A 12,189-nucleotide genomic window follows, 5' to 3' on the forward strand; every position below is an offset into this window, starting at 1 on the left:
ACAACCTCAAGGTAACACTGAGCAAATTAGCAAAGATGCTAAAAGATAAGAAGAATCATTATTCAAGGTGCTGTGAGAAGATATTCATTACTGTTAGAACTATGAATTAATTAAAAATTCTGGAAAACAATTTGGAATTGTGAAAATTAAATTGTTCATACACTCAGAGAGAGGGATCTCCCTAGTAGGACTATATCCTATAGAAGTTAGTGACAGTAAGAAGAAACTTGTAAGTAAAAAAAAGATCAGAACATTATTGTTTGTTATTAGAAGACAAACTAACTAAAAACAAAGTCTACCCATTTTCAGAACATAACACAATAAAGCTAGAGTAAGAAAAATAAACACTGAAATCAAGATTAATGCAATTACAAATGAATAGACCAAAGAACATGAAACAAAAATGTTAAAGAAAAACTAAATAAGATACATGAAAATTTGCGAGATGTACTTAAATGAGTATTTTGAAGAAAATTTTTATCATTGAATATCTCCATTGATGAAAGGGAAAAAGGAAAGACCAATGAATGGCATATAGAACTAAAAAACCTAGAAAAACAAATTAGTAATCCCTAAACAATTTTTGATGTTCGAAGAAATTTAGGCATGTTAATGTAAGGAATGTAATGACCATAAGTTATACCAAATTCAGAGAAATACGAAAACACTTGTATGAAACATTAGAAAACAAAGACAACAAAGTCAAAAGGCAACAGAATTCAGATTAATAAATGGTCAATGCAATAGCTGTCACGATGTTAAAATTAAAAGCTACACCCCTCCTTTCTGGTAACAACTGATGTGCTAGCTCTTTTTTGGGGGGAGTGTACTTTGCAAGTCTGTGCCAAAACAAAATCATTAGCTGTATTCTTAAAAGTAAAGAAAATTGTTTTTACTTAGCATTTCATTGAAGTAAAGATAGCTCAGTGGATTCCATAAAAGGAAAAAATACTTAATCAAAAATTTATACTTTGGAAAATGTGTGACAATTAAAAAGGTCCGAGATGTAGTTTCTGGGTCTGGGTAATTTAATCATTTTATTAATAAGGCCACCATGTTTATTAATAAAAGGACGGTCATTTGGCCCTCTATCTTAGACCAAAGACCATCACAGCAGTAGGCTCACAGAGTGGGTGTTCAATGAAGGGCTGAGAAAGACCCTGTCAAGTCACCGTTGGACAGAGAGCCGATCTCTATACCCAGACCACCCCAGCCTTGGGCAATTCTATTAAAAAAGATCTATGCCCCACCCAAACCTGAGCAAAACATAATGTCTACTCCATGTGGGTGGGGTCTTGAACAAGAAAGGTAGTCCAATCTCATTATCAGCAATGTCCTTCAAGAGACTGAACTTTTTAAAAATCAGGACTTTAGAAAAAAGGGAGAACTCTCAATCTCCCCAAATCACTGGTTATAAATAATCACTTCTCTCAAATGAAATATTTTTTTATATCATTCAAGAAAAAAATTAAAAGAAAAACTAATTGGGTCAATTCAAAATAGTATTCCTCTATTGTTAGCAAATACTTACGAGCATTCTTCAAAGACTTTCACCCTTTCACAGCCTTCAGGAGGTTCCCGTTTAAACATATAGCTGTTGTTAGGTTTTGGTGAGGTGGCATATTTGGGCAAAGGAGAGTTGTTCCCATTTTCTGAAAAGAACAAAATGGTGGAAAATTTACCAAAATATAAAGAAACACACAAAATATAAAACACTTAAACAAGGAATTCACAGCATGCTAATTTAATAAAACTATAAGAAATGTAGGAAATCCCTTAACCAAGTCAGTTTTCTATGACAAAACTTAAGTCACTTCCCATCTTTCTATCCTTAATTCCTCTCTCAAGAATCTATTTTCGACAGCGTAAATTCTTTTTAAAGAGCATGTAGTCAAAAGGACACTGAATTTAGAGTCAAAAAACATGTTTTAATTTTGGCTTTGCAATTTGCTACTTCTATGACCTTGGACAAATCACTTCAGTTTTGAGTTCCAAGGATTTGGAGTTGGAAGGGAGGGAAGGAACCACCTCTCTAGTCAGAGGGACTGACTTGTCCAAGGTTACAGATCTGAAATCAGAAAATCTGACTCCCAATCTCATCTGTAAGATAAGAGGGGAGGGCCATGGGACTTCTAAGTTCCTTCTAGCTCTGAAATATAGTGTAATAGTCTTAAAATAAAAGAATCCATCCCTATGACTATTTTAATCTCTAAGTTAGAAAGTATTCTTGGGTTATATTATATTTGAAGGAGAAGAGATCAAATAGTAGTAAATCCAGTAAAAGAATTCAAGAAACTCTCATTTTGGCTTTCCAGAGTCTGTCATCCTCTGGTTTTCTTAGCTTTCAGGTTGTTCTCTTTGTCCTTACATGTTTCTACTATTCTGTCCTATTTACCATTTACCTCTCTTAATTCTGGACCACCTATACATCTTTTTTTATGCTCACTTTTTGAGTTCACCTAGTCTCTATTACACCTCCTGCATACAACTATTAAATCTCTATCTCCTACCCTAACTTCACACTTATTTTAAAGGTATAGTCTTTTTAAAAAAAATCACAGTCCTATTTTATAGGAAACCCAACATATTTCTACTTTGATGTCTCCCTCCAGTACCCAAGGCCACCACCTTCTACTATGACCATGAATCAATAATGCTTTGCTGCTGTTCCGTCATTTCAGCCATGTCTAAGTCTTCGTGCCCCCATTTGGGGTTTTCTTGGCAAAGATACTGGAGTGGTCTGCCATTTCCTTCTGCAGCTTATTTTACAGATGAGGAAACTGAGATAAACAGGGTTAAGTGACTTGCCCAGGGTCACATAGCTAATGTCTAAGGCCAGATTTGAACTCAGGTCTTCCTGTCTCCAGGCCCAGCCCTTTATCCACTGTGCCACCTAGCTACCCACTGCACCACAACAATAATGCTTAGTACTTTTTAATAAGTAGGTCCGATTTATAACTTTTTTAATTTATTTAATTCTTCTCACCTCCTGCTCTATAAACAAACCAAAATAAAGCCCTATCAAATCTACCTCTAAAAGGCTTTTTACTTTTCTATTTCCAATTACCATAGGCCTTTACCTGTAATGCAGTGATACCCTCTTAGCTGGCCTCCTTATTTCTATCTCATCTAAGCCCTCCCCAGCCCCACCCCCATTAAATTATTACTCTATTCAATTACCTATAGTGACTCTTGCCTACAGTACTTACTATCAGCTCCTCGGCCTAACTTTCAAAGCCCTCCACCAAACGTCCACCTTGTATCCCACCAATCTCATTTCTCTACTCACCCATTTTGTAGCCACTGCTCCAGACAAGCTCTATGTCAATAATTTGCTTATTCCCATCTCTGCATTCCCTCTAACTCAAAGGTACTCACAACAGCTCATGAATATCCTCTACTAATTCATAGAGGGCTCACAAGCTGCACTGGTGGAAGGCATACTCACAGCATACCAATTAAATCATGGATCCTTAAAGGATTGAAACAACGAAGTTAGACGTTACTTAAGTGTTCTAAAACAAGCTCTTGTTCGTACGTTTCATGTTCTCAGCTAGACTGTAAACTGAGGGGAAAAAATGTGTTTTATTTCTTTTGTAGATATCATGTGACCCCCTACAGTGTCTAATATCATGCAACTCTTGCAACAGGCATTTCAAAAGTGTTAGTTTCGTCACTTTAGAGCTTGAAGGGACCTTAGAGATCACTGAGGCCCACCCCTCTCATTTTATAGATGAGGACACCAATGATTATGAAGGTTAAATGATTTACTCAAGGGGGTAAGTATCAGAAGTAGTCTGTCTGGCTCCAAATCCAGAGTTCTTCCCAAATCAGTCCCCTGCCTTCTGAGGAGGGAATCAGAATTCAAGACTCGGATAAAGGAAGTAAAGACTCAGGAGAGAGAACACAGCGTGCTTGTTCATGTCTCAACTTGGGCTTCTACGTATAACGTGAAATCTTACAAGTTCTAACTGAAGACAAAGATCAATACTGATAAACCACATTTTAGAAGAGGCAGAGTTACTTTCAGGCATATACAGTACATGAAAGTAAGCCATCAATTTCTTGTTGGGGGCAAATCCTTCATAATCTGTACATCTACTGCTTAGGTTAAATGGTCACTTCTAAATAGTATAAACGTTTTTTCTTTTATAGTTTAAAATAGTGGTCTCAAACAAATAGAAATGGGAGCCAATAATTCTTCTAGGAGAATGCTGAGGGCCACATAGTGACTTAGTTTTGAAGTATAATATAATTATTACTATATTTCATTGCATCATTATTTACTTTGTTAAATATTTTCCAAACATTTTCATCTAGTTTGTGCCACCCTTGGGAATGCTGTGGGCCACGTATTTGACCCCATTAATTTAAAACTAGCCCTTCTCTCCATCCTGTCTCCGTGACTGGCTTGACTATCATCTCTCTAGAGATAATTTTAACTATTCCTCTTGGAATTACCATGAATTCTGGATCTGATCATCAGATTTATCCCTCTAAAGACCTCCTGACTAAGCAGACAAATGACCTGTACGTAACAAAGCATTCAAAATCAAGGTCATGCTTCTGACACTTCACCAATAAGTGCACAGTTTACGTCAGCGAGACCTCATTTTAAGCAAGTACATAGATTTGGGTTGTAAGGAAGGCTGTCTCATTTATTGTCAGTACAACCTTAGTTAGCATGCAAATCATTTAACCTCTTTACTCCAGCTCCTCATCTGTAAAATGGAGTCAACACCATCCGCTCAGAACTCAGAGCATGGCTGAGACAATCGAGTGGCTAGGAAAACGTACTGTAACTGTAAAAAGCTATACAAATATAAATCAGCATTATGAAAAGATAAAAGGAAAACCCAGAAATAAAAGTATAACCAAATTCTTTTAAATTCTCTATATGAATGATGAATATCTTAGTTCAAACGCCTCAATGCTCTTCAGTACAGGCTAGAAAATGAGCAGAGCACAAACTCTTACTAATATGATCAGCAATTAGGATTTAGACTGTAAGAGTTGGATAAACTAATAATAGCATATTTCTTCAGGGCTATACCTTTATCTCTGGGGTCAACAAGAAGGTCATCAGCGGAACAAGGGCTCTCTTCACTACCTTCATTTGAGATGGTAAGGAATGAAGCGGGGGACACAGACTGGGAGCGGCTGCTATTGTTACTTCCCCTGTCCGCTCCACCGGGTGTCTGAGTATCAATACTGCGTGTGCTACTACTGCGCTGTACCAGGGGAGGAGGCGCACGATGACCGTCTGGGATATCTTGTGGCTGTTGTAAATAAAAAACAAATTCTCCACTTAATTGCTGATTTGTAACTGTCCGTCGTCAACCTTCTCAAAGCATATGCCAAGGGTTTTTAAACGACTCCCTTTGCCCACCACCTAGGTTGTGAACCTCGTATCTATTACTTCCCTTCATGTTCAACAGACCTAATTAAAGGGAAAAAAGTCACGAACCAAAAATTTGCTTCTTTATAGTAGTAGAGTGGACCCTAAAGGAGAGAAATAAAGACACGACGCTTGGTTCAGAATCAGGACAAAGGGTCCAGTGGTGTTTTACCTGCTGATCCTTTGGCTTTCCTTCCCCAAGCTACCCCTCTTCTTTTTAGGTCTTGTCAGAGGGGACAGGAGTGGTGGCCGGACCTCACCCTCTCCAGAGAAGGTAAAGTACCACCTACATAGAAATTAGGAGCACCGAAGCCATCTGTGGCCATTGCTGAAGAGACATTTCAGAAGTAATCAATTTTTGTCCCCCCTCTCCCTAAGTGAGTCCAGAAGGAAGCCTCAGAGAGAAATAAACCAGATGTGACTATATACAGCATGGCTGATGGAAGAAGATGGGATCTTACCTGCCTGAATGGAACAGAATTTGTTATTTCTTATTTGCAAAATCAGGAGCCAAGATTTCCTGTAATTAGTGGCCACCTCCCCCCCAGTAGAGTACAAAAAAAAAAAAAAAAAAAAAAAAAAAGGTGGGCGCTCTATCGTAACAGCTCAGGAACTCCACAGAATAATTATCGCGCTAGGCTAAGTATATATCCCTAGTTTCTTCCCTCCTCCTTCTCAGAGAACTAAGAAGACTTAGATGAACAAGCTCTGAGATAATGAGTTGAAAATGAGCAACATTCAGATTGAATTTTACATGTATGTGTTCTCAGATAAGGACACCAATGGAGGTGAGCACTTCTCTGCAAATTAAAAAGTTGGAGAAAGTCGCCAAGAATGCTCACGGTTTAGCTAAAGGCCCGGCCCAGGGCCACACACGGTTAGGGTCTCAGGCATGACTAGAACACAGGTTTCCTGCCCTTATGGCTGGCTTTCTGTTCACTGTACCATACTGTGTCTCACGCGGTGGCATGGTTTAACAGCAAAAAAATTGGTCTCTAATCTGATCAGGTCACTTTGAACCAAGAATTACTATAGCTTAAAATCCTTAACTGATAACCAAATAGTAATGAATAAGAAGGCTCTTAATATGCAAAATTTTAACTGTCAAACACTCAATAGGTCAAAAAATTGAAAATTTGTCAGAGAAATGGGCAGGTACATAGCCCATCTCAAAACTAATAACTATATATGAGTAACAATTTAAATAATTTCTACACAAAACCCCAGACACCACCCCCCCTCCCCCTGCCACGCTAACTTGGCAGAGTGTAAATTTTTTTTTAAACTGTGTTAAACTTAAAAGAGGCCTAAAATCTCTTTGCTATAGAAAGACAAAGGAAAATGTTGTTTGAAAACTGCATTTTCTCTTAACAGAAAAGGAAGAAACAAGCTTACTTTCCCTTTTCTAACCTTCCAATTATGGATAACAAGTCAACTGGGGAAAAATATGAACCACGATGCATTCTATATAATTCAGTTCAAAGTTATTACATACCCACTCTGTGCAAGGCAGTGTTCTAAGCACTGGGAAATACTAAATCAAATCAATCATGGAAATAAAATGTGTTAAGATTTTAAAGAAGAAAATACTCACTATAAGCTGCTCTTCCTTTTCTCCAGTTTCTTTAATTATTATTTCAATCTCCTGATTCAACCCTTCCACACTATTCCTGAATCGTGACCCTGTTGATTTGGTGATAGGAATCACTGGAATAAGTATACTCTTTGGAATAGGAGCCTAAAGAAAACACAAAAGAGGTTTAATGTGACATTTTAATTCTCCATTCAATTCAATAAACATCTATTAAGCACCTACTAAAAGCTAGGCCCTTTGTTAGGTGCTGGAGATACAAGGACAAAATGAACAGGCTTAGTAATGACATATTTTACACCAAAAGAGCAACAAAGTTTGTAGCTAAGAAATACCACTCCAGTATCTTTGTCAACAAAACTCCAAATGTGGCCACACAGAGTTGGGCATGACTAAAGCGACTCAACAACAACAACAACAACGATACTGTAATGTTTTGGTTTTAAAAGGAAGTGAGGCAAATCACTTCTTCCTTTTCCAAAGTCTACAGCTAATGTGTTTTTTTTTTTACTTAAAATTTCACTAGCACCATATTAACTTTCAAAAGTATGTGGCTGATTATATAATCAAAAGATGTTACTAGCTTCCCTGATAAGATGGCCAAAACTCATGTATAAAATACCTATTAGGAGATATATCTTTATAGGCCTCACATATTTACAGTAATTGATGAGTACAGATAAGGATGGTCATTTTGCATATCCCTTACTGAAGGACCTTATTCACAAGAAATTGGCTTCATTTAGGTTTCCCCCACTACCTTAATGTAGTGCCTACCACATAGTAGGTATTTAATAAATAGCTATTAATTTATATCATTAAATAGGATGTGCATCATCATACGTTGTGTTACAGAGCTGGCCAAAGAACATTCTTTTTCTAAAGTCTAGTAGTCTCCATTTATGGGATGGGACAAGCTCAGTAAAGCTGACTAGCATTAAAATGAAATTGGTTTCAGGAATTTGTTAATGAATCAGCCCTAGTAACAATTCTGATATAACTTCTAAATTATAGATTATTTGTATGTATTATGTATATGAACATAAAGAAGTTAGTCTAAAGGACCCTAGCAGTTAAGGGATTGGGTAACACCCAGTTTTGTGTTTATTAGATGACAGTTATCCTCAGCTAAAGTGGGGGGGGGGGCGAGGGGATGAGACACACAGCTTATACAGTCTTAAAAAGTTCTCTCCTTCCCCACTGCACAAAGAACTTAGTAGATGAAAGAGATAAAATGAGAGGATCTTCTCCTGGCTCCTTAACCCTTACCTCAATCTTAGTAAAGTCAAGACTTTAGTTACTAGTTTTAGTTACTTAGAAAGAAAATGGGGGCACTAGAGAGGTGTCACACAAGCCTCTACGATGCAGCTAGGGAATCTACATCATCCTCTTCAATAAACCACACAACTATAGCTGCTCCGTACGAGGTGAAAAAGTAAAAGAACGTAGGTGCCTACCAACTAACATCAGACAGATGATTCATTTTTGCAGAAACGAAGGTCATGATTAATTAAGGTAGGCATGAAATAATAATTATAAATATGGAAAGGGCACATTAAATTTTGGCACCAGATGAATAGAGCTATTAGTTTCAAGTTGTATGAAGTCTCATGTTATAAAATGAAGTAAGGCACTTGTAGCTACAGAACCAAGAGCAGTAAGCAGTACTCCAGAGAGGGGGTAGTAGCAAAAGCAATGGTAGAAATTGGAAACTTTATTATTGAATCCCAACTTACAAGCCTTCTAGACGTAAGAATTTGCACATAATCTTGTAACAATTCCAACAAAAGTACCCAACATTTTAATACTGAAATACTTTCTTGAACAGCTGTGGTTATATAAACAATTCTCAGCAACCTAATTAGAATCTGTTCAAACAGTAACTTTGCCCAAGTGTTGGGTATTAGCATGAATTACTATTTCAACTCTAAATGTACTTCCTGCATGACTCTCCCAGTGTAACACCTTGGGACTTCTTGGTACAGCGATGCCTCCCTACTGCTTTGCTAATGACAGTGACCTTTCAGCTAGATAAGTTCCCTAGAATCCCTGACCTATTTGTTTTATAGTTTTTTCTCAAGTACAGTTAACCTAATGCCAAAATATTTCCCAACTGGTTTCCCTCTAGCTTTTTTGCGGGGAGAACACATATCTAGACAACATTTTGATCAGCTCTATTAGGTATCACTAAAAAAAGAAATTTAGTTAGTCAATATTAAGCATCTATCTTGAACACATTATCAGACTCTGAAGGAGAATTAAGACGTAGCTTCTCCCTTCAACAAGGTTACAATTAAGGAAAGAAAAGAAAACATACACAAAACAAATACTATTTACATGTTCTATTTATCAAATAAAAAGAAAGATTTTGCTGGAGGGAGAGGGAATAGACCTTTCAAGTTTTATGGAAGCACAAGCAAGGGACAGTAGTAAAGGCCTCTTCTGTAAAATGAGTGGGCAACTGAGGCATCCAACATGCATACCCTATGTTCCAAATGTTACTTGCCTGAGATTTATAATAAAAATGAAAATAAACAAAAAAACCTTATATAGATTAACAGAAGAGTCTTAAATAGCTAAAATTTCCAGCTACACAGCCAGGCTCTGGAGCAATGTCTTGGTTGGCTGTGGCAAAATACCTTTATTACTTTAGGGAACTACTAAAAGGAAAGCTGAAAGCCACTACCATTGATATAAATTTGAGGTTAAAAATAACATTTGTCCTGATTGAATACATTCCACAGTTCTGAAAAATAATTCAGTCTATTAAGTACCAGGGTTATCACTAACTTAACCAAAACTCATAAGTAACTGGCACTTGGCTTACAACTGTCCATTTCTGCATAAAGTTAATTAAAATGATTTTCTGGACTTTGTTGGTATTTAACATATCGTACCAGTACATATTTCTAAAAAGCTAATAGTTAACACACACTTCACTTATTAATAAAAAATTCCTATCACCTGGATGTACTTCTGTTTGTAGAACTCTCTTATGAAATAACCTCAATGCCCCTTAAACTAGACATTTAAAATTACTTCCTTAAGGCTAATTATTGTCACTAACACAAGGCTAAATATGTGCATAAAAAAGTAAAAATTGAATTCATAACAAAATGTGGCATATTTGCCTATCTATAAAACTCAAGTAATCAAAACTTCTGATGAATGGGGTGTCCTGACTTATTTTTCTAGGATTAACTGGGAGGCAAATAGGAAAACATGTTTCATTCCTTGTTGAAAAAAATTTTAAAGGTATCACCTCACCTCCTTACCTTCCTTAGTAATGAACATAGCTTTATCTTTCTTTGAGAATTTTGAATTTTAGAATGCCCTCAAGCTAATGACTCAAAACACCAGTTTTTATTTGCAAAGTACCTAAAAAAATAAGGTAAAATATATAAAGATGAATCTCTATTGAGCCTTGATTATATAGCTAGGAAGTTATGGTATGTATATTCTTACTCCAGAATAAATTCCTGATAACTGTTTTTTTTTTTTTGGTCTTGTTTCATTATCTTAAAAAGGAGGACACTTAAAACAAATCCTAGCCAATTAAAGGTTCTGGTTGATACAGTAAAGTTCATTATGGCTAAAAATCAACATATTCTAATTAAGACATTAGTCCTCTAGCCCACATTACTCAGAAACTGAATTGAATCCTGTAAAGAACAAATATTCAACTGTGTTCTGATATGATTTTTGAAGAAGTAAAGAAAATGCTTAACTTAAGCAGAGATTTAGGAGGCTAGAGTGGTGTGTATCAATATTGGAGGTGAAGAAACAGTTTGGATGAGGAGAGAGGGAGAGAGAGAGAGAGGAGGAGGAGGAGGAGGATATTGCTTTTAAAGTTTAATTATTACCTACTAACATGCTCCACTAGCAAGGCTTCTTTTAAACTGATCATCTTAAACTTCTCTGGCCTGATTATGCCTTCTTTCTTTCAAAAGGGATGCTAATGGACACAAAGAACAAGCCACATCAGCATCTTCTACCCTAATTTTGTTAAAAGCAACTTTCAGCCTTTAAGTGAGGAATGATGTATACAGCAGGGACGATTTTCCTGCATTATTTTCTTGGAAACAGGAGTGCTTTTCCTGGACATTGCTGATGAAGAGAGTTGTTTTCCCCCCATGAGAAACTTGAAAGACAGGCAATTAAAAATAATAATACAAATGAATCATAGGATTTTCTGAGGAATAACAACTCAAAAAAGTACCTGAGATGCTCTATCATAATATCAATAGATTTTAAAAGTAACAATATTCCAATACTTTTGTTGATGGAGTAGCAGCACTAGGTCAGTTCACTCTCAGGAACCTTCACAGATGTGGCCTCCTATCCTGGGAAAGGAATACCCCAATGATAGTCATCTTTCTGGCAGGAGTCCTTATACACTTACTCTTAAAACCTTGTGGAGTCTGTCAAAGATGAAGGCAAAAGGCTAAAAGTCCTCATGCAAAAACAAAAGTAGAAGTCTCCTCTCTTATGACTGCCAATTACTTTAAAAAAGGTTATTTTGTCATCTACTCTTATTTCCTGTTCTAATTTACTATGCCTCCATTTATAGCTGATGGAAATAGGATCTTAAAAATCACAATTTAAAGAATTAAGTCTAAATGTTTAATAGTGGAGTACTTTTTGCTTAAAAAAAAATTCCACCACAAATACTATTATTTACCTATTCACATTTAATATACTTTTGTCTAATCAGTGATGGTGATCCCGCCTCACCCCCCCCACCCCCAGCCAAGATCAGTGATTACAATGCAGGAAGGTCTCCTCCCCATCATTGCCAAAATGCAGACCAACAACTTATTTAGTTACTCACAGTCTTCCTTTCCTCCATCACCAAGAGGTTGGGTGACTTTCCCACATTCATACAAACATTATGTATCGGAGCAGGACTTGAACGCAGTTCTTCCCCAACTCAGAGGCCAATTTTACCACAACACAGACACCAGCATCTGTGTGGTATCTACACAGCAAGACCGCCAACCACATCGGTAAATCCAGTGTAAAAGAAAAACAGCCCAGCAACTGGCTTGGATAATTTTTAACTGACAAAAATAAATAAACTATGTTTATCCTCTAGAATGTCAACATTTCCATTAGTTTTTTGCACAATTTACTCAATATCATTTGCAGATCACATGATTATGTATCACATGATACAGATATAAGAAATGGTGGGATTTTT

General features: G+C 36.6%; 1 protein-coding gene across 2 annotated transcripts in view; it reads right to left on the minus strand.

The window, feature by feature from the left end:
* Window positions 1-12,189, minus strand: part of FAM117B (family with sequence similarity 117 member B) — a 106,616-nt gene that overhangs the window by 11,404 nt on the left and 83,023 nt on the right. Inside the window, exons 5-7 of one of the 2 annotated variants that reach the window (XM_036754159.1) lie at window positions 6,993-7,136; window positions 5,111-5,279; window positions 1,532-1,652 (exon numbers count right to left, since the gene is read on the minus strand). In XM_036754159.1, coding sequence (XP_036610054.1) covers window positions 1,532-1,652; window positions 5,111-5,279; window positions 6,993-7,136 — 434 coding nt within the window. Of the gene's footprint in view, window positions 1-1,531; window positions 1,653-5,053; window positions 5,280-6,992; window positions 7,137-12,189 lie in introns of both variants that reach the window. The other variant, XM_036754158.1, reaches the window with a different exon arrangement.

This window comes from Trichosurus vulpecula, chromosome 4 (genome assembly GCF_011100635.1).
Source record: "Trichosurus vulpecula isolate mTriVul1 chromosome 4, mTriVul1.pri, whole genome shotgun sequence".
NCBI classification, from domain to species: Eukaryota; Metazoa; Chordata; class Mammalia; order Diprotodontia; family Phalangeridae; genus Trichosurus; species Trichosurus vulpecula.